The sequence below is a fragment of the Loxodonta africana genome, chromosome 6 (assembly GCF_030014295.1).
Source record: "Loxodonta africana isolate mLoxAfr1 chromosome 6, mLoxAfr1.hap2, whole genome shotgun sequence".
Taxonomy (NCBI): Eukaryota; Metazoa; Chordata; class Mammalia; order Proboscidea; family Elephantidae; genus Loxodonta; species Loxodonta africana.
In genome coordinates this window covers 39,179,663-39,207,310 of record NC_087347.1, presented here as the reverse complement: position 1 = coordinate 39,207,310, position 27,648 = coordinate 39,179,663, and the positions used below count along the sequence as shown (strand labels likewise).

The following is a 27,648-nucleotide window of genomic DNA, read 5'->3' as shown; positions in this document are numbered from 1 at the left end:
TACAGCCTTGGAAACCCAATGCGAACAGTTCTAATCTGTCCTGTAGGGTCACTGGGAGTCGGAATCAACTTCATTGGCAACGGGTTTTTTCATCTACGCTCCCAGAGGACGGTGCACATCCCCATCAGCATTAATCACATTGTATCAAAATTACTTGTTTACATGATTCTGAATCCCATGAGACTGAAAACTCCTCGAAGGCAGGGCCTATGTCCTCTCCCCCATCTTATCCCCAGTGCCTAACAGCGCTTGGCACACAGTCACCGCCGGATAAATAAATGCATAAGAATGCATACGGCCGTTAGTAGAGAGACTGGAGTGGTAGAGTAGAAGCCAGTTAAAATCATTGCGAAGTGGTCATGAGAGGTGAGCTGCTGTCGGCGTTTGGAGCTATCTGTGGGCGGAAGCCGGGATCACTCACCAGCAAGCACGAATTTAGCCATCGCCAAGACTCAGACGCAGGGACTGAGGCGTCAGGGTTTCCAGGCAACCATACCACCACGGCAGGGCGCAGTCGCACTCTGAAACTGACCGCGGGATCTGAAGCCTAGCAGGAGTTAGGTGTGGAGAGTTATGACTTGATGGGGTTACGTTGGGGTACATGCACAGACATACATTCCCTTCATGAGCTTGATGGTTTACCCTTTCCCTATTTCTGCATTCAAGAAAACTACCGTTATTTTTTCGGTTAGACTTTCACTCCTTTGGGTAAGTTCTTCAACAGTTGCGAGTACACAGTTTTGACCTATGAAGGGATCCGTAAAATCTCGCGATACGCGCAGTTTGCTGGGGCGCCGTCATGACTGCGCCTGCAGAGAGACTGGGGCTCTGACCTAACGTGAGTGAGTGAAGGACGAGCATAGGCGGGGCAGTTGTCAGTACCCCCCACTCTAAATATCTTGCCCTGCAGAGAAAGGTCTCAGAAGTCGTCTGACACTAAGTTTAGGTGGGTTAGTGCTGGCGGCACAGTTTCCGTAGGACGGGGCTCTTGAACTGTCTTTGGGCGCTGGTGAGGCTGGCTGGTCTTAACCTCCCGCTCAAACGCAGACCACCTGCCAACATCGCATTCGTTTTCTGTTTTCTCTTCTGAGCCATCCTGCTTGACCAAATCTCTGTATTTAATAGTGAGGGTTCGGCCGTTGCTAAATCCTCATGTTAAAAAGTATCCATCAATGTTAAGCCCTTTATTTTCATTGAAGACATCTCCAAGGTAGTGCTAAAATAATATCCCTCTTGCAGAGGAAGCTTTTTGGAAAACTTTTCCACCGGAAATAAACTTTTTTTTTAAAGATCGGCTACTTCCATAGTAACCTGTCTGCTTTAAAACGGTGTGCACATTGTGGTAGAAGGGGAGGAAGCCCGTAGTGGTAAAATGGTTTTACCATTTTAATCTAAATCTTTAATGGCTCGATAGGTTCCCGTATTAGTCTCTGTTAAATGCATCTCATTTCTTTAAGCAAAAGTTTTGCTTTAATTTTTTACTCCTTTCTCTACAGGAAAACGACTGCTTGTGTTCTCTCTCACTGGGAGAAGTGCTTTGAAAGTATTTCATTGGATAGCAAAATGAATAACAAAACAGGTTGCTTTTTATGGAAGTTCAGGCAATTCAGCACTTTAGTTCCAGCAAGCAGAAGAACTGTGAGGCTAGTAGATCTTTTGGGATTTTGCAGACCAAAAATTGTTCATGCAAACTGGAACCGAAGAAGCCTTTTTTTAAATGACTTTGATAATAGAATGCATTCATCTGTTAGATGTCTCTTTCAGAATGTACTGATTTTTAAATCAGGAGATGATGGCTTTCAAACAAACGGCATATGCACTGTAACAGTCCCTACAGTTGACAGATTACTTTGTCCTAGAAGACTGTCCTTTGACTCAAAACACTTTTTTGCCTCTGTTGGTACATCTGATGATGGATTGAAGAAAATAAACTTTCATCATGAGGTCTCCAATGAAGATGTTCTCATCAAGGAAGCAAAACCAACCCCTATAACCTTTAGGAAACTGTCTCAGGAGTGTAATTCCCTGAGTGATGTATTAGATGCATTTTCAAAAGCGCCTACCTTTCCTAGTAGTAAGTATTTCACAGCAATGTGGACAATTGCCAAAAGGATATCGGAAGACCAGAGACGCTTTGAAAAACAACTGATGTTTAACCACCCTGCATTTAACCAGCTGTGTGAACACATGTTGAGAGAAGCCAAGATCATGCACTATGACAGCCTCCTGTTCAGTCTTCGAGCTATGGTGAAACTTGGAATCCCTCAGAATACTCTGCTGGTACAGACTTCACTGAGGGTGGTCCAGGTAAAATCAAAAGGAGAATTCAACTTCCTTTTACTCTGTTTAAGGAACCCTGGTAGTGCAGTGGTTAAGTGCCCGGTGCTAACTGAAAGGTCAGTGGTTTGAACCCACCAGTCACTCCAGGGAGAAAGATGTGGTAGTCTGCTTCCGTAAAGATTGTTGTCGTTGTTTTTAGGTCCAGTCAAGGTGGTTCTGACTCATAGCCACCCTGTGTACAACAGAACGAAACACTGCCAGGTCCTGTCATTATTGTGCTTGAGCCCATCGTTGCAGCCATTACGTCAATCCATCTCGTTGAGGGTCTTCCTCTTTTTTGCTGACCCTGTAAAGATTACAGCTTTGGAAACCCTGTGGGGCAGTTCTACCTGTAGTTTGTCCTCTAGGGTCGCTATGAGTCAGAGTCAACTCAGATGGAAACGGGGTTGGTTTTTTTGATTACTCTGTTTGGTGTATCTTCAAAGAATGGGGGGGGCGGGAGTGGAAAGAGATTTCGCCTCCTTGAAAGAGACTGTCAATGGAATTGTAGTTCCTTTTATATTTATTTCTGCATGTGTGTTGTATGATTCAGGAACCTTAAGTTAGCTAGATTTTTCCTTCCTTTTTACTGTGGAAATATATTTTTTATTTACATTTATTTTCCTTTTCGAAGATTGTGTGGTAGTGAAGAGGCTGAAATCAGGAAAGATGCAAATTATGTAAGGAAAGGTTAGGTAGTTGAAGAAAAGAGAGAAGGGAAGGGAACTAATATTTGCTGAGTATCTAGGCCCTCTACTCATATAATCTTACTTGATCCTCTCCACAGTCTTTCAAGGTTGATGTTACTTTATTTTGCAGACAAGGAAACTGAGACTTAGTGATGTTAAGCAACTTGGCTGAGGTCGCACAGTAAGTGGCAGAGCTGAGATTCAGATTGTCTGCCAATGTCTTTATCCTACTTTTCATGTACTGTTAGGTATATAGGGAATTGGCGAAGTGCTTCTACCAGTGCTTCAAGTTGTTCATTGCTGGTGTATAGAAACACAGCTGATTTTTGTATTTTGGTCTTTTACTGGTATAGCCTTTTAAAGTAGGCATTATCACTCTTATCTTACTAAGAAACTGAGGCTTAGAAAGTTAGTGACTTTCACAAGGTCACATACCTGTTAGTGTCATTATTTGTAGATGCTTGATAAATATTTGTTGAGTGAGTGAACAACCATATAGTACAGGATAGAACTGGGATTCAAGCCCAGTGAGAGATGATGTCTAAGTGGAGTCCAACGGTGACCAGCAGTTTGTGAAAGGATTGATAGTGAAGAGGATGGTGTTTCAAGGCGATGAAAAAGTTTGGCAAGTTTGGGGAGGTGAAAGTAGCTCAGTGTGGCTGAAGTACAGAATGATGGGGTTGTGTATATTGAGAGGTGAGGGAAGGGAGGATGTTTGTGTGGTGCTCAGGAGACAGGCATGAGGGACTATTGGCAAGACATGAGGCTGGAAAAATAGGGACTGAATTAAAGGAGCCTCTTATGCCTGACTAAGGAGTTTGGATTTATCCTGTAGGCAGTGGAGACCCATTGAAAGATTTTTAATCAAAGGATCGGCATGCTAAATTTGTATTTTTGATCACTGAACGAAAGAAAAATGAATTGGAGGAAGGGTGAAATTGAATGGAGGGGAGGTACTTTTGGTTTCAGATAAGGCCCATTTGATATCCTTGAAATGGCCCCAGATGTGATGAAGAAAGCATTATTTTATTAAAATAATCACTTATGATTTAAGAGTGGACAGCTCAGACACCTCAGCTCAATGATCATAATTAAATAATTTTTTAAAACAGGAATTTCCTGAGCATGATCTGACATATATTGTATCCAGGCAGAGAATTCATGGATTGAATTTATAGCTGTATGAGTATTCTCAGCTTTATAACATTACCCTCCTCAACCAAGAATTAGTATTTATTTGGTAGACTGAGTATTAGTTCCATATGTAGTTATTTAAAAGTAATTATGGTAAGTTACTTTACCTGGTCAATGATGCTCTTACTAGATTTTGGACAGATGTCAGCATAGCATCTGCATTAGTGAAGTATGAGTAGTGGACAGTAGAGTAAGAATATCTGTATTTACACTTGTGTCTCAGTAAGCTGTTGGAGTATCATGAAGACAATTTAGCTAGAGATGAAAGGACAGTGTACTGTCAATGAATATGTTCTTCGCATAGCCAAGTAGTCTTCTTTCACAGCAGATATTGATGGAACGCTATAAATTGTTATGGAAACACTCCCATGGGAATGAGACTTTTTTTTCCCTCTTCTAACCTTATCCATTTTTTATTACCTATTTCTGACTCAGAGTTTTATGACTTGTTAGTCATGTAATTTTAGCAAAATAGCATACCTCTTTCAGCCTAAGTTTCTTCGGATATAATCACAACTACTCTGGTGACGTATATAGAGTAACTATAGTTAAATTGTAGAGTACTAGGTAAGCTGTTTCGCTACTAACCTACTACTTCCTTATTGATTATCTTGTTATCCAACATTTTGCATTTATGGCAGTAATAAAAATCCACTATCCAACTAATTTGCACTTTAATGATGTACTACTGGCAGTAACAAAAGCAAGGTGAAAGGCGAGAGTAATGCTGGCTGTGATGGTTAAGGTTATGTGTCAGTTTGGCTGAGTCGTGCTTCTCAGTGGTTTGGCAGTTTTGTAATTATGTAATCTGGCAGTTATGCAATGATGTAGTCATCTTCCATTTTGTGATCTGATGGGTTATCCTCCATTTTTACATAATGCCAATTTTCATGTAACTGCCTGGTCTTTGGAACCTAACCATGTGGATAAGTGAGGAGTGGGTGCATTTACTTTCTAAATTATGCCTATTGCCATTTCTGGAGTCTAAATTAGATCTTGGAAACCCTGGTGGCGTAGTGGTTAAGTGCTATGGCTGCTAACCAAGAGGTTGGCAATTTGAATCCACCAGACGCTCCTTGGAAACTCTATGGGGCAGTTCTACTTTGTCCTGTAGGGTTGCTATGAGTCGAAATTGACTCAATGGCGGTGGGTAAATTAGATCTTGATCCAAGGCACTGTGGTGCTTGGAGCTCTTGAGATCCAGACCCAAAAAACTAAAACCAAACTTGTCATCGTCATTTTGACTCATAGCGACTCCATAGGACAGAATGGAACTGCCCCACAGGGTTTCCGACGCTATAATCTTTATGGAAGCAGACTGCTACATCTTTCTCCCATGGAGTGACTGATGGGTTCAAATTGCTGACCTTTTGGTTAGTAGCCATATAGTTAATCACTGTGCCACCAGCGCTCCTTGAGATACAGATAGTGGTGGTAAAACATGGAAGCAGATGTGACTCAGAAGAATCACAACGGAGGTTAGAACCTTGTACTCAGGAAAGGATATAGGGAGATTGTAAGGGCATAGCCATCTAAGAGTCTTTAGGAAAGGGCAAATAACTCTGTCTCATTATACTCGATATTACTGCATTTATGCTTGTTTTCAAGTTCTAAGAAGTAAAAATAATGTTTGATGAAAGTTATTTCAGAAGCAGAGTAATATGATCAATATCAAATGGATCTTCAGTGATAATGAGGAGTGTAAGAAAGTGTTGATGCATGTAAGCGTTTCCATGTAAGGATAGGCATCTGTTATTTGGAAAATTCACTTAGGTGTTACATCCCATTTCCCAAAGATGCTGTTTATTGTGGACTGACTCTATATGAATTATTGGCTTGATACTTAATGCTTTAATTGAAAGCATCAGTTCAGTAGTTTTGCCTTGGCTGAGATAGTCTACTGTGGGCTCATCACCTGTGATGCTCGTAATTATATTTTATTAGGAACGTATCAATGAGTGTGATGAGAAGTGCTTTTCAGCTTTGTCAGCTGTTTTAGAGGTAATGGAGCCGTGTAAGAATGTGGACATTCTTCGAGCAGGATTGCGGTAAGAACTCTCTTAGACTTCATCTGTTTTTCTCTGTTCCCCTCATATCCAGAGTAAAGAACTGAGATGAAAACTGAACTGCTTTTTTGCGGGGGGACGGGTAGGGGGCTTTGTTAGTAGTTATACTCTTTAACCTAATACCTTATTAAACTTAAAAACTTGACTCAAAATTATGTAAAGCTGAAAACAATACTTCTTTCAGGGTCCACCATTTAAAAAAAAAAATTAAAAAGGTTTGGGTAAAATTGAGATCTAAATTTATCTTAAAACATATTACTGGTGTGGGGTGGAAGGAGAATTGGCATGTACATTCCATTCATAAAGGTTATCTGGGCACATGACACTGGGTGGGCTTGAAAAGTAATTTGAATTTTATAATTTATAAAATTGATGCAACTGATCTAATATAGGTCAGTGAGAATAATAATTCTTTTTTTATTGCCTCCGCATTAGGGTATCTTACTATAATCACCTGATATCATTTGTTATGAGTCAGAATTGACTTGACAGCACTGGTTTTTTTTTTTTTTTTTTGTATCATTTGTTCATTGATAAAGACAACAGAATAATACAGGAGGAAGCAGTGCTAGACTGGTTCTGGATCTTTAACTGCTTAATACCCCCTTGGGCAGGCAGATTGCTTCATTTCTATGGGCTTCATGTTACTTGCCTATAAGAAGTAGGAGCTGAACTTTTAAGATTTCTGGTTCTAAGATTCTAGAATTGGAATGTTTATTGTGTTTGATGACAGGCTGCTAGTTGATCAGCAAGTTTGGAAAATAGAACATGTCTTCACGTTACAAACTGTGATGAGATGTATTGGAAAAGATGCACCAACTGCTCTTAAGAAGAAACTGGAGGTAAATGCCTCCTGAATTTTCTCCAGTGGGTGAGATTTGAGAAGATATTTCTTGTGACCTGCTATCACTTCCTAAAGTCGATTTTTATGAGGACATTGCTGTGCTTTTAGGTTTAGTTTTGCTAAAGTGAAATAATAGATTTGTGTTTATCTGTGTATATAAATATATTTATCTGTGTGTGTATCTATTCGTCAGACTCATTTTGCTCAACCTTTATCCTTTTTTATTTAAAAATCAAAGTTTATTTTGCCACAAATGATAAATTTGTTTGTTTTTCTTTAGATGAAAGCCTTGAGAGAATTAGACAGATTTTCTATTTTGAATAGCCAGCACATGTTTGAGGTACTAGCTGCCATGAATCACCGCTCTATTATACTCTTGAATGAATGCAGTAAGATGGTCATAGGTAAGGGGATTTTTCTTTTATGATTTATAACATGTGACCTATGGGTTTGGACTGTATTTATTTTAAAAGTTTTGGTATGAAAATATCTGATGATATGGTTACATCTAAATTTTATTTTTGCCTGTGGCTTTTTTTTAAATAAAATGTAATGCTATTTTTTCTAAAGAAACAAAAAATATTGAGCACCTTGAGTCTTACATTCAAAACCGCCTAGTAATTTTTGTTTATTTAACTCATTTTTAAAGATAATATCCATGGATGCCCTTTTAAGATACTGTTCAGCATACTGCGGTCCTGCAAAGACCTCCAATACCGTAATTTAGATCTCTTAAAGGGAATAGCAGATTATGTGGCTTCAACTTTTGACATCTGGAAGCTGAAACAAGTGAGTGTGTTAACAGTTTAGAGTGAGCCTCAGAAACTTTCATGAAGCATACTGATTCACTTAGCATTCTACTTATTTCCCCTTTTGCTTTATAGAAGCTAAGATACCAAAAATATTCTACTGCTAAATTGACTTTAAAACTAGCTCCTTATTTCTGTCTGGGGATACTTGTTACTATACTGTTTAATCTTCTGACCATCTTTCTATCTGAAAAAAAAGAATTTCATCGTGAAAAGTTGGTTCTTCTATTTCTTTTTCAGAAGGTTGTATGGCATTTGGTTATGTATTTAGCATTATTTTTGTATTTCCACTTTTTTCCAGTTAGATTTAGAACAATAAAAACGGGCGATGTGACAGACTTTTTCTTTTTGAAAAATAAAATGCTACTACTTAATGATCATTTCTAGTTTCATTTCATGGAACGTTGGCCTGTTTCCTCTAGACTAAAAGTCTTTATATTCAGGTCTGTGTTAGCAGCACGAACATCCAAAGGAAACATCTGGTAAAAATGGTTTGCTATGAAGTAAGTGGCAAAAATTGTAGATTTCTAGGTTCAATGTACTATGGCGAGGAAGCTGACTATTTAGTTTACCATGGCAATTGATTTTGGAAGAAGAAATAATCATGTTAGTGAGAGGGACCAAGAGGGAAATAGAAGGTGAACTGGAAAGTTTCTTTTTCTTACAATATTTTAACTCCTTCTCATTTGTAGAAATTAATATAGAATTTTTGAGTTATCTCTTATATATTTGAATCTAGAAAGTATCTAGGTTTGGGGAGGCAGCAGTTCAAGATTGAGTCAGTCATTGTGAAAAACTTTGGAAAAGGTCTGTTTAAAGGCAAATTTCTGATCTGGTGTAGGAAAAGCGGGTAGGAAAGGATTTATTTTTAAATGAAATAGAGTATGGAAACCTTTATATATTTTGGTTCCTAGCTTATAAAAAGAGGTTGCTTATTAACTTGATAATGGTTCAAGAATTAATGGAACAGATTTTGTGAGAAAAAATTGTTCCTTTTTAAGGAATATTTTGTTGATCAGGATAGTTCCATTGGTATTTGAATTTTTTGAGATTTAAAAAAAATTACTATTAGCATGCTATAATTTTTAAAGAGTTTTTCCCCTCAATTCTCTCTTTTTTCAAGGTTCTCTTACTCCTCATTTTATTTGAAACTTTTGGCTTTCGACCTGTTGATTTGATGGACTTGTTTATGAAGAAAGTAGTAAACGAACCCGAATTCTTAAACATGAAAAGCACTCTCGCTATTCTCCATGTGTATTCTTCACTCAATCACTTTGACAAATGCCCGAACAAAGAGTATGTACTTGTTCTTTTGTACTTTTTCTGGCTGCATCACATAGTGTATAGAAAAGATTACAAATCATAAGCACAATGAGCTATCACCAGTGAATACATCCGTAGCCATCCTCCATGTCAAGAAATAAAACATAGTATTCCTACTCACTCCTGAAGGTAAACAGAATTTTATTTTATTTTCCTTTGGCTTTTCCTGGTCTTGCTATGGGTTTATGAGATATTTGTTAATTCACTGTAAGAGTTTTCATTTCAAACAGTCTAAACTTAACTCCTGTAGCTCCAGAGTTGACAGCTCAGTTTGGGCCCTAACTATTCATTTGGGTCCAGGCTCCTGCTTTCTAATCTTTTTGTTTTAACCACAACCATGCATTTTTACTAGCTTTCCTTGGAAACTCTATGGGGCAGTTCTACCCTGTTCTGTAGGGTCGCTGTGAGTCGGAATCAACTCGACGGCAGTGGGTTCGGTTTTGGGTTTTATTTGTCATGCATGCCATGTGCTTTCACACCCCTGCCTTCCACCTAGAACATCTTTCCTCTCTTTCTCTAACAGTTAGGGTTCATTGAAAAACAGAAACACATACAAAATGTCACTTGTTAGAAGAATAATTAAAAGCACAGAATCTGGGACAGCTTGCTTAGGTTTGAATCCCAGCTCTGCCATTCATTAGCTGCTTGACTTTTGGCAAGTTACTTATCATCCCTGTGCCTCAGTTTCTTCATCTATTAAACAGGGATATCAATTATTTCTAGTCACACTGGGGAAACCCTGGTGGTGTAGTACCTACATCCGCTAATCAAAAGATCAGCAGTTCGAATTCACTAGGTGCTCATTGAAAACTCAGGTAGTTCTACTCTGTCCTATAGGGTTGCTATGAGTCGGAATCGACTTGATGGCAATGGGTGTGTAGCAGGTGAGTCACATTGGGTTGTTGTGTGGATTAAATGAGTTAGCCTGTGCTAAGTTCTTGAAACAATGTCTGGCACACAGAAAACACTATAGAACTGTTTGCAGTATAGACTAGAGTAGAAAAAACTAAAGTGTGGGTCACAAAGGTCTTGGAGGGACAGACTAGGGCAGCTCTGAGGGTTTCAGTGGTAAGAATTCACAAGCCTTCAAATGACTCGACTCCAACTGCCTTCTGTCCCTGTGGTAGTCACTCAAGATTCCGACTTCCAAAAGAGACACTCTGGCTGAGTTTTGGGTCACATGCCCAACCTTTGAGGCAATTAATCAAAGAAGTGGTGGTGGGCAGACTTTAAAAAGCAGCAGCTCACTTTCCTCTCCTTTGAACCAATACGCCATCTGTAAAACTCAGCTCATACCATGTTTTCTGTACCTTCCCAAATTGTCTCCATCAGAGCCCCTGTGCTTGTCATGATGCATACAAACCTCTGACGTAGCCTCAACTGCATAACTGTAATTATTTGCCAACAAGTGTCTCTGCCAGGCAGTGGGAAAGTTCTCCAGAATCAGACCCAGATTCTCATTATCACTAGAACTTAGCACAGGGCCTGGCACAGAGTAGGTATTTAACAAAGATTGAAAAATGTCCCCAACATAAAGCCTTCCCTACTCCTTTGGCTTGGTTTTCCTACGGAGCTGGCTTCTATGTATCTCCTGTACTTACTAGACCAATACTGTCAACCCGAGTGGTTACTACAGCTCTGGAAAACAGCCAGACAGATTTCATACGAGTAGGAGAACAAACACTGGTTGGTTAGGGAGTTTTTAACCTAACACCAGGCAGTCTGAGAGATAACTTGGTCTGATAAAATTGTTATATTTGAACAATTTAACAATTTTAACCTTGTTATATTTTAACGTAGCCACATAAGGTTGGAAGATTCAGTCAGACACATCAGCAGCAGAACCAGCGCAGGAGGAGAATCATGAACCCTGTCTTTTTGTCTCTCTTCTCTGCTTTCATTTAACCCAGTGGTTCTCAACGGGGGTGTTTTTGCCTCCCAGGGGCATGACTAGGGGTAGGGATTATAGCTGATATTGGCATTTAGTGGGTAGAACCAGGGATGCTGCTAAACACCCTGCAATGCACAGGACAGCCCCCTGCAACAAAGAACAATCCAGGCCAAAATGCTAATAGTGGTGAAGTTGAGAAACTTTGATATAACCCTTAACCCTTCACCTCAGCATTTCTCCTTTGGAGAAACAGAGCAATGAGAGTGTGATTGTAGATCACGACTAATCAGTGAGACTCTCCTGAATGCTGACAGATGTGTGGTGGCCTGAATTTGTTACTCCAAGAACTATAAAAAAAGGAGTTTGTGTTCCCTTATCTTTTCTAGACCAGGTAAGGAGGCAAGTAGTGTATGTCCAGAGGAAGGCAGTAAGTGGCAAGTACCAAATCAGTGCTTTATAGAGAAGGAAGATGGCCTCTTGGGCTGGAATGGCAAAGGTTTTGGAAGCAGGTTAATTCAAAGCATCTGGACTCTAGTGACTCTAGAGCTCTACTGCTAACCAAAAGGTCGGCAGTTCAAATATACCACCTGGTCCTTGGAAACCCTATGGGGCAGCTCTACTCTGTCCTGTAGGGTTGCTTTGAGTCAGAATCAACTCGACGGCAATGGGTTGGTTTGTTTGTTTGTTTTGGTTTGGAAAGAAAATTGACTAGAAAAGGTGAATTAGGTAGCAAAGTGGTAGAAAATTTGGCTTAGCACATTGTATATCCACATACTGTACATTAATTAGATTCCACTTCATGTGATGGCCTGTTGCAGGGGGGTGGGAGGAGTGCTAAATCCAGAGTATCTTCCTGGGTTTGAAATCCAAGGAAGAAAACATTTAACATTTAACCTGTGTCATTTCAGTCCTTGGGTCTTCTTGTCCTGACCTGTACTTCCCATCCTATGGATAACTCCCAGATTTGCATCCCTGGTCATCAGTGTGCTCCTGAACCCAGACCTCACCGTGGATTACGTATAGTCCCTGGACATCCCACAAGTGTCTCAAGTTCAATAATTCTAGAACTCAGCTCATTGTCCTTTTTTTTTTTTTCTTAATTGTGGTAAAATATAGGTAACAAAATATTTGCCACTTTCAAAAACCTTTATTTACATGTGCAGTTCAGTGACATTAATTATGTCCATCATGTTGTCAGCTCCTTGTTCTTGACTCATCCTTTTTCACTAACAGTCTCCTCCTCCTGTCTTCCTCATCTAACACTTAGCAAACATCTACCAAACTACCTGGGCGCTTAGGACGAAAATGAATAAGACACAGTGCTTCATGCGAGAAGATTCTGTGTAATGGGAAAGGTAGACACATAAATTGGTGATTAAATATAGCATGAAAACTGGAGCGATAGAATTTTGTACAGGATACGGAAACGGGAAGGACTTAACCTGATGAAGTGGAGAGTCAGGGAGTGCTGCCTGGAAGAGATGGTGCCTGAGCTGACCTTAAAAGATGGACAGATAGGAGTTAACCAGGAGAAGATGAGCAGGGAAGAACATTCTGAGCAAAATGGATTCTATATGCGAGGCGTGGAGAAAATTAACAGCAGAGCGTGTGCAGGGAACTACAAGCAGTTTGGAGTTGCTGAAGCACAAGGGACAGCAGAAGGCGTGGGGCAGGGGAACACAGGAGAGGCGATCCCCACCCAGGCTCCAGACTTAGTCACCTGCAGCCATGCCCTTTCTGGCTGCTGACCCCAGAGGTAGTCAGTTATCAGCTTAATAAGGGCTGCCTTACTATTATCTCTAGGCTCTGTTATATTTTTTCCATTCCCATGTAACTCCACCTGTTGTATTTGGCTTACCACCCCTCCTCGCCCCCACACAGCCACTTGCCCCTGCCCATGGCAGCTGCCAGTTAAACATTCCCTTTTACAGTCTCATCAGCAATAAGGACTTACCCTCAGAGCATATCTGCCGCTTGCCTGAAAATCACTGCCCTGTTCCTCAGCCTTAATAGTTACTCACCGTCGTGCGAATACCATGTACTTTCAGCCTCCATTTCTTTGCTCAGTTTCAGGTGATGTTCCTCTCTCTCATATTTCCCACCTACTGAAATTCTACTCATTCTAAAAGCTACTTTGTCCACTTTCCATCCTCGTTGCTATCACAGTACTTTGCACATTTGTTGTTGTTATTAGTTGCCGTTGAGTCACTCCTGACTCATGGCAACCCCCATGTGTGCAGAGAGAGCTGCTCCATATGATTTTCAAGGCTGTGACCTTGCGGCATCAGATCGCCAGGCCTGTCTTCTGCAGCACCTCTGGTTGGGTTTGCACCGCTGATCTTTCGGCTGGTAGTGAAGTGCATTACTATTTTTAGCACCCAGTGACCACTTTGCGTATACTTCATTTTTTCTTCATGTAATGATATATAACATATACCCTGGCAGTCAGACCAACTTGGATTGAAAGGATATCTGTGCCATTAATTGGTGGTACCAATCAGGGCAGGTGACCTCACTTAATTTTGAGCTTCCCCCTCTTCATCTATGTTTCACTACTTTTTATCCTCATAGTACCAGCTCTGTGTGGTAAGACCAGTCTTGCAGTTCTTTTAACCCAGAGTATTGATGGCTAAAGAATTTTAATTGGTTATACAACAGCAGTGGTGTTCCAGGCCGTATAGACATATCGTGATACAAATCTAAAATAATGGTTCAAAGGGTGGTCTCTGGAGCTTGATGACTTGGGTTCCAGTGTTGTCTCTGCTACTTCCTGGCTCTGTGTCCTCTCTGAACCTGTTTACGTATCTTTATTCTGAGGATAATAATGCCTACTCCGTAGAATTGTAATGGGAACTAAAGAGTTAAAGCTTTTAAAGCATTTGCTCTGATCAAGACATACGGCAGTAAACCCAAAACCAAAACTGTTGCCATAAAGTCGATTCTGACTCCTAGTGACCCTATAGGACAGTAGAATTGCCCCATAGGGTTTCCAAGCTTGTTGTCTTTATGAAAACACTGCCACATCTTTCTCCTGTGGAGTGACTGGTGGATTCGAACTGCCAGCCTTTTGGTTAGCAGGCAAGTCCTTAACAACCGTGCCACCAGGGCTCCAACACACATACCAATAGCCAGCATTTATTGAGCACATACACTTAACCCACCTGTCTGGAACAATATGCGGATACTTATTTGCAAGCCTGATTTTTTTAAATCTCTTTTCTTTGAACTCCTTATAGTCATTAGGTCTATGGCACCTTACCAGCTCTACCATGACCTTATCTTCTATTTATGTTTGAAAACTGGCTTTCGTTTGTTCCCCTGAAGGTTCCTAGATGTTATGGCTGGTGCTCTGACTGGTTATCTTCCCCAGATCTCTTCTGAAGATCTGTTGTATGGTGTGCGCTCGTTTTGCTTGATGAACCATTTTCCCCTGGCAGCTGTTGATCAGCTTCTCCAAAAGGACGTCATCAATGAGCTGCTGATGACAGGTAAGATGTCAATTTCCATGACCAAAACAAACCACTACCAGTAGCTACCTTGTGCATCTGAATGAGGTTTTTGCCAGAGCAGTGTTAGCTACAAAGTGCAGAGTAGATGTTACAATGAAGGGACCAATCATGGTGAAGTTATTGTTCAGTGCCTGGAGCTACCTAATCTATGGAGCCTCCCTTAATGACATTATACACACAGAAGGAAAGAATAAGGAACATATGAACATCATTTCTTTTATTTAGTGACAGAAGCTCAGTGTTAGAAGTTGTTCTTTATGCCTGTATCAGAGGTGTTTGCATTTCCTAATCCTTTCATGTCACATTTGGAAGCCACTTTCAGCCAACTTTTGCAGCTGTAAATACTTGGTCACTCATGGCCTGGAATGAGGGCTCACAGCCTGTTAGATCAAAGAAACCAAATAGTTTCTTAATTCAAATTAATGAATTTATTTACTTGTTGAACCAAATTAATTGTTGAGCTTGGGTCTTTAATAAGGAAAAAACAATTTCAGGGTAGATATACAAAATTTGATGTTCTGAGAATAAAGTAGTTAACTTTTTTTTTTTACTTATGTACAGAATCAATACCATGTGCTGATTTTTCAAGCAGTGCAGTGTGGGGCAGCAGCCTTGAACCATGAGTCAGGAGACCTGGTTTCTAGTCCCAACTTTGCCATTAACTAATCAAGAGACCTTTTAACATTTCTGGACATTTCCTCATCTCTACAATGAGGGGTTTAGACTGAATCATCTCTAAAGATATCTTAAACCTTTAAACAGTTACCAAGTGCAAGGCATTGATCTAAATACTGGGGACTAGGGAGTTATATAGAGATTCCTCCTGATAAGAAACATGTAACTAGAAGTATAGGTGTATTAATACAATTTGTAAAATGTGACGATAGGTTCCTTAAGTAATTAAGGAAAGGTAATATAAATATACTTTGTTTTTTCCTTTTTAGGTGATGTGGAGGGAAATGTTTCCAAGCTTCATCTTTTGGATACTTGCCTGGAACTTGATGATACTCCTTACCACAAGCCCATGGACCTATCACTGCCACAAGGGCTGGCAGCACCAGTGCGTCCAGATGCAAAGGTTGAGGAGGTGCTAAGTAGCCTCCTGGGAGGGGAAGGATGCTTCTCAAAAGATGTACAGTTGCCACATAATTATCATATCGGTATGCGACTTTATATGATTTTATTTTATTTATTTATTTCCGGACAAAATATTAGAAGAGTTTAGAGTAGTGGTTAAGAGCATCCATCCTAGAGCTGGACTGCCTGGGTTTGGATTCTCACTCTACTACTTACCAGTACTGAGACCTTAGACACTTAACCAGCCTCAGCTTCCTTATCTGTCAAATGGCAATAATAATAGTACCCACCTCATAGGGTTTTTGTGATGAATTAATGAAAGCCTACAGGTAAAACCCATAGACTATTGTCTGGCACATAGCAAGCCATCAGTGTATTTTAACTGCTGCCATTATTATTATTGGTGGTAGTATTATACCATTGTATGTTTTGAAAAAGAAATCACTTTGAGCAATGCTTGGAAAATTAATATTAACTCTCTTCTTTCAGATTTTGAAATTAAAATGGATGCTAATAGGAGTCAAGTGCTTCCATCTTCTGACGTGGATGGGGTATCTGCTGCAAATATGCAAAGGTTGCCTAAATATACTCATTTGTGGGCTTTCTGAAGTTAAACCTTAATTCTAAAAGACTCTGTATTAAATAGCAGTAATAATAGTAAGACCTTATGTTTGTATGGAGCTTATAATACACCATGAGATTTCTCTTCCACTTTTTTTATTTCTTAGGAGTAAATGTGGGCTCTGTGGCTGAAAGCATTAGACAGGAATTGGGTCATTAAATGAAATGGGCATTGTTTTTTCTATTAGGTTTTGAAGCTAAACAGTTCAATAAAGCAGTGTTAACATAATGGAAACTATCCGTGCAGGGTAAAGTTTGACAAGATAATATAATAGTGATCATGCAGACTTGAGGCTTTTACAATAACTGGATACCCAATAAATCTTTTGTTTTACCACCAGGACCTTTCCAAAGATAGAGCAAATTTAGCTTTTTAGTTAACCTCTACCGTGTGTGGATCTTAAACTGTATCATTGACTCACACACTACACATAGAGTATCTCTGGAAAAATGTGATGTTATAACATGCGTGAATGGCCTGTTCTTTAAGTAGATGCATAAGATCATGTAATTATTGCCCATACTTCCTGTTCAGTCAGCCTTTGTGGAAAGACTGCTCAGCTCTGTGGGGCATACAAAGGTGAATCAGTCATGGGACCTGACCTGAAGGGATTTATATCTCCATTGCACAAAAGACATGCACATAAATAGGATAGCAAGAAGTATTGAAAAAGTTCTGTAGGAGTTCAGATTCTTATCTGCCTGTTCCTTCCTGTTCACATAGAGTTCTGTAATTTTTACCCCTTTCTGAATCTACCTAGCTTGTTCCTTAACCATCTTTTTCAACTACTGTCTTCTCTACCCATGTTACTCTTTTCCCGTCAGTAAAGGCTTTCTCTCTGACTCCTTTTGAAGATCGCTTTTCTTTTGCAGATACTCCACTTTTCTGGCATAATAAAATAACATAGTAGTTCTCAACATAAAGGACTGAGAAAAAGTGATGAATCGGAGCATTCCTTTAAAAATATAAAATTTCTCTTATGTTATCTAAGATAACAGAGTATAGAGGAAGACAGTAAAGATACTAATGTTTGTTTTGGGTTTTTTTCCTCTCAATGAACTTAAAATTTCCAGAAGGACAGGAACAATGTAAAAACAAATGATGCCATCCACATCTTTGTTACAGATATGGATTTTATCTTTTTAGCAGTCTTGCTGTTTCTGTAAGGGCTTTCTTCTTGTATTTGGTCTCTCTATTCTGGTATTTCCAAGTTTTCTGGTGTTTAAATGCTGTTCCCTGTACATGAGACAATATGTACAAGACAAGCATTTACTATTGGGTATTATCTACACCAGTACTTGTACCAATAGTTTAAGTAACCATATTCAGATCATTGATCAGCGCTGCAAAAGAAAGCCTAAAGATGTGTGCATTCATATCTGAAAATTTTTGTCATCAAAACCGTGGCCATCCTTAAAGATGGGTGAGGGATAACTATTGTGTGTAAAGCATTGTGATAGGCTTTTGGTTTATGAAGTAGGCTTTATATGGAAGTGAAAGAATACGGTTGTGAGGAATGGTAAGGAATGCAGTCAGTGGAGAGGTCAATTTTGAAACGGAAGAATAGGAATGCTGCTTGATTGTAAATGGTAATCTCATTAGTGACTTTTCTTGTATTGTTCAATTTCATTTTCAGAGTAGCTATACTGTGCGTTCGTAGATCTAGTTATTGTTTGAATTCAACCCACCCAAGAGGATTACTTGCCATGAAAATGCGGCATTTAAATACAATGGGCTTTCATGTGATCTTGGTAAGAAACAAATGCAAGTGAAATATCGTTTAGTTACTAATATATTAATAATAAAGAAAAAAAGCAAACCCCTATGCCATCGAGTTGATCCTGATTCATAGCAACCTTATAGGACAGAGCTGAACTGTCCCGTAGGGTTTCCAAGGCCGTAATCTTTATGGAAGCAGATTGCCACATCTTTCTCCCTCAGAATGGCTGGTAGGTTTGAACAGCCGACCTTTAGGTCAGTAGGTGACTTCTTACCCACTGCTCCTCCAGGGCTCCTTGGCATTTAGTTCCCAGAAATGTTGCAGCTGAATCGGTTACTAGGAGTTGTGAGGAATTGTCAGCAGTTTTGGAATACGTGTTTTAGCAGATTTTTTTCTGAAAAAGAACATTCATGGTACATAGTTTGCTTTCCACTAAAATGATTGCTGTCATTTACTAGGTAAGGAATTTATATTTTGTCATTTTTTAGTCTTTTTTGCTTAGAGGAAGAAAGTAAATCATACTTTTTTTTTTTTTTTGCTTAACTTAAGACTCACGAAACCATATCTATTTCCAGGTTACCTTGAGAAAGGAAAGAAAAGATGTTTAATTAAAGCTTTGCTTTCATGGGCCAGTGTGAGGCTGTTCTAGGATGTTTGTTACCCAGAAAAGCTTGATACTCTAAGAGGGTGATTCTTCCTATTCCTTGTGCTTTATTTTCACTCTGACCACTACAGCTTTCCTTGAATAGCCTCTCCAGATGTCTATGTATGTAGCAAGAACCTTACAAATAAATTTATCTTTATGCTAGTATTGGAATCTGGAGGGATGCCACTCATTTGCTCCTGCACTTAATGTGAAATATAAACATTCCAGTCTCCCATCGTGGTACTTCAGTGTCTGAAAGTGGATTACACATGGATTACTGAGGTTAAGATGGCCCCTTTCTCTTAATGGACTACTGTTTAAGACATTGGCTAGCTTCTCCCAAGAAAGAAGAAATTTTTGCGCCATTTAGAGGACTTTTAAGGTCTTTATAACGTTACAGTCTTAGAGCTTTCTGGAACCCTGGCATGTGGTATAATTAGGCCATTAAAATATGAGTAATTATAAGGTAATGTTTGCTTTTAAAAAGCAGTCGACTTGTGTCACTTTACTATGCTTGGATCTCTAAACTAGGTTTTATTTTATGTGTCATTATGTTCTTGCAAACTGATTGTTTTCCTCTTTCTTTGGCAAGGTCAATACTTGGGAGATTGCAAAACTGGAGATGAAGGATGCAGTCACATTTTTGAAGACTAAAATCTATTCAACTGAAGCCCTTCCTACTGCTGATGTAATTTCGCAAAGCGCACATTAAAGTGAAGACTAGTTTTCCATGGAATCCACCTGACTGCTCACCATAATAAAGTGTTCCTTCAGTTCACTGTTAACGTCGCTTTAAGAATGAAGAAATGTTGCTGCTGGCATTTTAGAATATGCAAAAAAAAATTTTCAGAACCACATATATTCCATCTGGTGCCTGCATATTTGATGAATCAGTGAGCTGTTCGTTTTACTTTTTCTCGTTAGCTTTGATACACTGAAAATGGTTTCTTAGTTGCCATGGGTCACCAGGGAAGTCCTCGTGTTTGGTATCTGCATTTTTACACTCCTTTATGAGCTAGTTTAAGATAACTTAAGGGCCATACCTCCAAATCGCTTTCAAGCCTTAGCCAGATAGCAGTTGTCCCAGATTCTCAAATTGTGGAGTGTGTAAGAATTAGCTGGGTAAAAAACCAAACCAAACCAAACCCATTGCCGTCGAGTCGATTCTGACTCATGGCAACCCTGTAGGCCAGAGTAGAACTGTCCCATAGTTTCCGAGGAGCGCCTGGTGGATTCGAACCACTGACCTTTTGGTTAGCAGCGGTAGCACTTAACCACTATGCCACCAGGGTTTCCATTAGCTGGGTACCCAGAACCACCCAGTGCCGTCGAGTTGCTGGGTAGCAGGTCGAAAATGTAGAATCCTGGGTTTAGGGTGAGGATCTGGCACTGCGTTTGTAGCAAGTACCTGTAAGTGATGCTGTTGAAGGTTGTTCCTGGGCCATCATTTCAGAAACACAGATGAGACAACACATAGATGGCAAGGAATCTAAGTTTATTACAACTGATAGGCTGTTGGTTGCTACTGTTGTAACTCTTGCAGTTGTTGAGGTCATTCCTTTTTCTTAACTTTCTTCCCCTTTACCCTTCCCACTATTTCATGAAGTCTTTTCAATTAAATACATAGCTCAACTGTGTTGTGAGTCAGGCCTCAAAACAGTTTTTCAATTATGTTGTTTATTGTTTTGTTCAAATAATTGTTTGCTATATACCTACCTACCTATTAGTTCAGCCTCTGAGGATACACTAACAAATAGGCATGGTCCCTTATAAAACCTTCAGTATGGGTGCCATGTAAACTGATAACTCATCTACCCCCAAGTACCAGGTCTGCAGTTATCCAGCACCTTACTGTGTGCCAGGCGCTGCTAAGTATTCACATGGGTTATCTCTTCTCATGATCTTAACAACTCTTTGAGGTGTAGCTACTAATAGGATTCTCTCTGGGCCTTCATTTCCTCATCTCTAGTGTTGTTGTCGTTAGGTGCCCTCAGGTCGGTTCCGACTCATAGTGACCCTATGCACAACAGAACGAAACACTGCCCGGTCGTGCGCCATCCTCGCAATCGTTATGCTTGAGCTCATTGTTGCAGCCACTGTATCATTCCACCTCATTGAAGGTCTTCCTCTTTTCCGCTGACCCTGTACTCTGCCAAGCCTGATGCCCTTCTCCAGGGACTGATCCCTCCCGACAACGTGTCCAAAGTATGTAAGATGCAGTCTCGCCATCCTTGCTTCTAAGGAGCATTCTGGTTGTACTTCTAAGACAGGTTTGCTCATTCTTTAGGCAGTCCACAGCGTATTCGATATTCTTCGCCAACACCACAATTCAAAGGTGTCAGCTCTTCTTCGGTCTTCCCTATTCATTGTCCAGCTTTCACATGCATATGATGCAATTGAAAATGCCATGGCTTGGGTCAGGCACACCTTAATCTTCAGGGTGACGTCTTTGCTCTTCAACACTTTGATGAGGTCCTTTGCAGCAGATTTGCCCAATGCAATGCCTCTTGATTTCTTGACTGCTGCTTCCATGGCTGTTGATTGTGGATCCAAGAAAAATGAAATCCTTGACAACTTCAGTCTTTTCTCCGTTTATCATGATGTTGCTTATTGGTCCAGTTGTGAGAATTTTTGTTTTCTTTATGTTGAGGTGTAATCCATACTGAAGGCTGTGGTCTTTGATCTTCATTAGTAAGTGCTTCAAGTCCTCCTCAATTTCAGCAAGCAAGGTTGTGTCATCTGCCTAATGCAGGTTGTTAATGAGTCTTCCTCCAATCTTGATGCCCCATTCTTTTTCATATAGCCCAGCTTCTCGTATTATTTGTTCAGCATACAGATTAAATAAGTATGGTGAAAGAATACAACCCTGACGCACACCTTACCTAACTTCATCTCTGATAGGATTAAGTTATTTGCCCAAGGCTACACAGATAGTAAGATGATAGGGCTGAGTTTGAAGCTGAGCTTAAGAGAAAGTTGAGGACCTCCACATTGGCAAAAAAGAGCTCCAGCAATATAATCGCAGCCGTTAGAGGTTTTAGGTTTTATCCCACCTACATTTAGAAAAAGAGCTGGAAGGACATTTAGTGATCCTTCAGTATACATCTACCTCATTTTATGGACAAGGAAGTTAAGGCTTGAAGAATCTGATTTTTCTGAAGTGTCAGCTACATCACTGATTTCCACATTGTTTCATCTTCTGCAGCTCTTCAGCTTGTGTTCCAGGACATCTGGATTCTGGTTCCAGATTGGGCATCATCTCGTTTGGTGTACTTGGCCAAGTGATTTAACCTTTACGAATTTTAGAACATGAGATGAAAATATTCCATTATAAAAAGTAAGGTACATGCTTTAAATGTTAAGTGTGTATCAGCTTCTTCTAGTGGCTAATTAGGATCCGTATTCAAAGGACTGGATGGTTTAGTCACATTTATGAATACTTAAAACCAACTTTTGGGGTAATAATTTTCTTGAGTTTGTACCAGTTGACATGGCAGATAAAGACCTTCCTGTTTGACCATATCACTAGTGTTAGCTTTCTTCATTGCTTTGAGATTCAGGGTGTAGTGTGGTGGGAAGCAGTTTGTTTTAAGTGATAATATATAAGTCTTCTCAGGATTATGAATATAAACCTTTACTTCCCACTCCAGGAAAGTATGTAAACATATTCTTGTATTCAATGCTCAACAACAAAAACTCATGTCCCCATCTCACACAATGAGAAAGGAATGATAAATAAGCAAAAATTGGGAGTTTATAAATCACAAATCTGCAAATCCCAAAATATTTTATGTCTTAGTACCACTATCTCTATTTTAAAAAGGATGAAATTAACTTATTTTACTGCATAAGTAACTAAAAGAGTGAATATGAAAAGTATAAGTTGACATGTTTATGTCTATAGCTTGCTTGTGATATAGTCTTAATGGTAGTAAGTCAGCCAACTCGTGAAAGAAATTAGGTGATTGTGAAAGACTTCAGTGATTTTTATGTCTAGTTCTGTGTTCTGACTTTGGGCTTTTTTTGTTTGTACATGTTTGGAGCAATGCTAAGATATAGTTTATTTCGGATTCTTGAACTTCTTCAAAATGTCTACTGTATATTTTGCAAATAATGTGCCCACACATATAATGTGTAGCATAACTCACTTAGAAAAATAGCTAGGAGGTTGCACAGTTGGCAAAAAACATGTAATGTGCATGTTATTTGCGTAAAAATGCGGTATTCAAGTTATAAGTACATCAAAAAATATACTTGGATATATATCAATATATAAAGGTAAAGATCAAACCCAAGGGGAAAAAGTAGCCCATTTATGACAAATATGTACCTATAAAGCTCCTACAATTTGATAAGAAACATATGAACATTACAAAAAAAAAATAAGTGGACAAAGAACATGAGCTTATCAACATGAAAGAAATTCAACTAGTAAAGACATGTGCATTCAAAAGGAGTTATTTTTGCCTTTCAAACTTACAGAGCTTTTCTTTTTTTCCTTTAAGACCTACAGTACTGACAAAGGTGCAGTGAAACAGGCATTTGCGTTTGCTGCTGGTAGAATGTAAATTAACACAACCTTTTTGGAATGTACTTTGTGGCTCTTCCCCTTCCCCTGTATTTTTAAAAATAGGGTATAGGGTTGCTGTGAGTCAAAATCGACGGCAATGAGTTTGGTTTTACTGAGGTATAATTGACGTACAATAAATGCATATATTTAAAGTGTATAATTTGATAAGTTTTGACATGTATAACCAAACCCACTGCCGTCACGTCGATTCCGACTCATGGCAACCCTATAGAACAGAGTAGAACTGCCCCACAGAGTTTCCAAGGAGTGCCTGGTAGATTTGAACTGCCGACATTTCGGTTAGTAGTAGTAGCTCTTAACCACTACCCCACCAGGGTTTCCCTGATGTGTTTATATAGCCATAAAGCCACCACTACAATCAACATATTCATCACCCTTAAAAGTTTCTGCCCTATAAAAGTTTATTATAACAAAAAATTAAATCAGTAAAACCCAAAGTATTAAGGAAGATATTAAATATTGATTTTGTATAAAATTTACAGATACATTTTTTTTTTAATCTTGTTAATAAGAAGCCCTTTCTTCCTCCATCCCCGAGAAACCACTGGTTTGCTTTCTGTCGCTATGGAATGCCCTTTGGCTGTATATATCCAGAGTCTAGAAAATGCTACCTGTCGACATTGACCCAGGAGTTAGATTTTTAATAATGTGTGTGCCTGTTACATAGTATACATTTGATAAGTATTTCCATTATTCCTACATATGTGCAAGGATGCTCATCACCTTGTTAATATGATATTTTCATGTCATAAAAGCCAAACGGAAACTAAAGCGTTTGTCGTTAATAGAATAGCTAATTACATCGTTATTTTCTAAGACCTTGCTACTCAGAAGCTTGTCAGAAATACACAGTCTTGAGACCCATTTCAGACTTGCTGAACCAGAACTTGTATTTTAACAGTATTCCCAGGTGTTTTCTATGCTTATTAAAGTTTGAGAGCACTGTTCTAAGACATTTTAATATTTTTAAAATATGTGAATGAGCCATAATACACCTAGCAACAGGAAGATCTCATATTAAATGAGAAAATCAATATCAGCTATATATACTGGGATTCAAGTTTAGTTTTTTAAAAACAGTACCATTTAAATGATGCACAGAAAGGCATGAAAAGATAGGAAGTAAAGTCATAAAAAGGTGGAAAGTGGTATTTGAGTAAATTCTGGTATTTCTGAATTGAGAGTGATTTCAATTTTCTTTATACTTTTTTCATATTTCAGAAATGAATATGTATTACTTTTACAATAAAAAAACAAATTATTAGTTTATCCCAATCAATTTCTAATGTTTGATTCCCCAAATAGCATTTTAGCAATCAATGATAACCACTATGAGCTTAATATGTACCAAGAACTCTGGCAAAACGTAAAGAAGTGAAGACAGAGGCCTTCTCAAGGAACTTACAGTCTTGTTGGAGAGAGAAGATGGCATTGATTGCATGCTAAAAGATAGCCTGGCATATGGCAAGGCTCAAACCCGAAGATAAGAGGCAGTTAGAGAGGAAAGAGGTCACTGAGTTGGGTTTTCAGATTTGGCAATGTACAAAAGGAGACTGTGGTCTAAGAATTATTTCTTTCCAGGTGTTTATGGGATGGAACAGTGGTAGAGGTTCAAGTGGTAAATTCTGATAACTAGATTTTAAAAAGTAAAGGAGCCAAGAGTATTATCCTCTGCCTAGAATGTTAGTATTACAGAAAGTAAATAATTTTCTTAGATTGACTATGTAACATTGTATATGTGGTACTGTGACATAGATAGCAAATTGGCTCATCTACTCCACTTCAACTCCTCTACCTTTTTCACATCATGGTGCACATAGAAAATGATAGTATTTCCATAACATTAAGCTAGAGAGCGTTTGGGGTGTCTATTTGGGGATTGGTAGAAAAAATTGTCTTTATATTAGAAAAAATAAAATCAGAAAAATCCAAATATTAATATTAAGGAAGAGATTAAATATTGATTTTGCATAAAATTTTCATGTATTTTGTTAGATTTTTTAATAAGAAGGTAGATCTTGCTGTCTAGAAATAACTATTAAATGCCAAGCTGTATGCTTGAAATGACTACATGCAATACTTGATCAAGGCATTTTAATGACAAGCTCTTCAAATTCTTGATAGTCAATATTGACAAGAAACTTTATTTATAAAAGTAGCTTATGATGCAATTTAAAACCATTTGAAAAACTTGAAAAATTGAAAATTTATATCTAGAGCCTAACAGCACCTCGTTTTCTGTCATTGACTCATGTAATGTTGATATTTTTTGCAATAGTACAAATGGATCGCAAAAGCAATTGAATTTTTCATAGTGAAGTATTTTAAAGTAATGATGAAGTTCTGATGTATAGAATGTGCACGTGTTAGAGCACATGTGTGAACCTTGCAACTAGCTTGGATGTCTCTATGCAAATAGACACCAAAAAAAAACCAAGCGAACCCTGTTGTGGTCGAGTCGATTCTGACTCATAGTGACCCTATAGGACAGAATAAAACTGCCCCCATAGAGTTTCCAGGTTGCGCCTGGTGGATTCAAACTGCCGACCTTTTGGTTAGCAGCCGTAGCCCTTAACCACTACGCTGCCAGAGCTCCCAAATAGACATAAGCATCTGTAAAACAGAATTATTTGCATCCATCTGGAGCTGTACCTATGGGCACCTGGGCTTCAGCAACCCCCGTTCCCAGCTGGCTGCTCCTTACCCCCTGGAACATGAAATTATCCAGCAACTAGAGGGTTCCTTGGAAACCCTGGTGGCATAGTGGTTAAGTGCTACAGCTACTAACCAATGGGTCGGCAGTTCAGATCTGCCAGGCGCTCCTTGGAAACTCTATGGGGCAATTCTACTCTGTCCTGTAAGGTCGCTATGAGTCAGAATCGACTTGATGGCACTGGGTTCGGTTTTGGTTTTAGACGGTTCCTTATCCACGATGGTCAGTGGCACACTCTGCATCAGGCTGCTTACGTAGATGTTCCAGCTGTCAAGGGCATTCTCAGCTCAGACACATGGCAACAACACATCACAGCAAAGCAGTGAGGACCAGATACCTCTGGTACTCTTTGTCCTTAGGGTGTGCACTGTCAGACCTCACTTCCTGGGCTGCCTTCAGAGGTTCCCTAGATGTGGCTGCTTGCAGCCGCAAGTGACCAGCTAATGAGCCCTGGCTTCCCCAGCCCCTTTGTGGCTACCTAGAAGGCAGAGGATATAGGTGTTTCTTGGCATGCATGCAACTCATTTGTGTGTGTTATTTGGATGTGCTATGAGTGAGCCTGGGAAACCAGTCTACATTTCCCAGACTCCCTTACAGATGGAATTTCATATGTAACTTGCTTCCTCCAAACAGATGTGCCTGCTTGAAATTAGTAAGACTGAGTGAGATGGAGGCCATGCTTCTGCTCTCTCTGCCAGCAAACAGTCATGGAGCATTTGATTTTTTCTGCAATAGCAGTAGCAGAGGTCCCAGGGTGTGGTGTGCCAGAATATGGAACATCCATTTTGTTGATAGGAATTGTGGCTAAGGTAATATATCTCTAGAACCAGCAGTTAGGCAGCATCTTCCTGATTCTCCAGCTTCTGGGTTTTCAGCAAGAATAGCAGCTCTTCTGGACAGCCTGTTCTCTGGTGGTATTCTGGAAGTCATTCCAGAAAGCCATACTAAAGCCTTTGGATATTCCAATCATCTTGTAAGCATGGGGAGTCTTACCTGAACGTCCTGAAGTTAACATCCAAGCATTTTCTGTTTAAACTAAAGTGGTTTCTGTTATCAGTGTCTAATCCTGATTGATACAGACATTATAATATAGGCATATATGTATGTTGTAGAGCCAAAACACATAATACCTTTCTTTAAAAGTTTTTGAGTTTTGTTTTAAAGACTTTCACTCAAGGTTAGAGACACATATCATGTTACTTAGACCCAATAGGCGTTCCTGGCAGGTGCAAATGGTTAATGCACACATGGGTTGGTATTGACTCAATGGCAACTGGCTTTGGTTTTTAAGACCCACTAGGAACATCCCATGGAGACCTAGTGGTGCAGTGGTTAAGAATTTAGTTGTTAACCAACCAAAAGGCTGGCAGTTAGAAACCACCAGTTGCTCCTTGGAAACCCTATGGTGCAGTTCTACTCTCTCTTATAAGGTCTCCATGAGTTGGAAGCAACACGATGGCAATGGTTTTTTTGGGGGGGGAGGGGAACACTCATGTACAATACCAGCTGGTTTTACATGTGACCTTACCCTCCAGACAGGGGTTCTCCAGACAGTGATGAGGCGTCCCTGGCAGGTGAAGGGAAAAGCCAACCTACCTGCCTTTGTTTTCTGCTTGTTCTCCTTGCACCCAACTT

The 27,648-nt window shown here is 39.4% G+C and overlaps 1 protein-coding gene across 3 annotated transcripts; it reads left to right on the top strand.

The window, feature by feature from the left end:
* The first annotated feature begins 442 nt into the window (after positions 1-442).
* On the top strand, positions 443-27,492 carry FASTKD2 (FAST kinase domains 2). 3 transcript variants are annotated; one of them, XM_010602306.3, is made up of 12 exons: positions 443-946; positions 1,497-2,307; positions 6,147-6,250; positions 7,002-7,110; positions 7,393-7,516; positions 7,762-7,901; positions 9,045-9,217; positions 14,460-14,623; positions 15,589-15,804; positions 16,211-16,295; positions 17,980-18,094; positions 19,302-27,492. In XM_010602306.3, exons 2-12 carry the CDS (start codon positions 1,564-1,566, stop codon positions 19,419-19,421), a joined length of 2,094 nt encoding a protein of 697 aa, XP_010600608.2. In that variant the 5' UTR covers positions 443-946; positions 1,497-1,563; the 3' UTR covers positions 19,422-27,492. The 3 variants fall into 3 exon arrangements, with proteins under 3 accessions (XP_010600608.2, XP_023397829.2, XP_010600605.2); XM_010602303.3 differs by having other exon boundaries at positions 766-838; XM_023542061.2 differs by lacking the exon at positions 17,980-18,094 and having other exon boundaries at positions 446-946.
* Positions 27,493-27,648: the final 156 nt, after the last annotated feature.

Bases quoted from the DNA above. Each gene is read 5' to 3' on its own strand.
- FASTKD2 (XM_010602306.3), top strand. From the start codon at position 1,564: ATGAATAACAAAACAGGTTGCTTTTTATGGAAGTTCAGGCAATTCAGC. The intron at 2,308-6,146 runs GTAAAATCAAAA...ATATTTTATTAG, and splicing joins CTTCACTGAGGGTGGTCCAG to GAACGTATCAATGAGTGTGA. The intron at 16,296-17,979 runs GTTGCCTAAATA...TTTCATTTTCAG, and splicing joins TCTGCTGCAAATATGCAAAG to AGTAGCTATACTGTGCGTTC.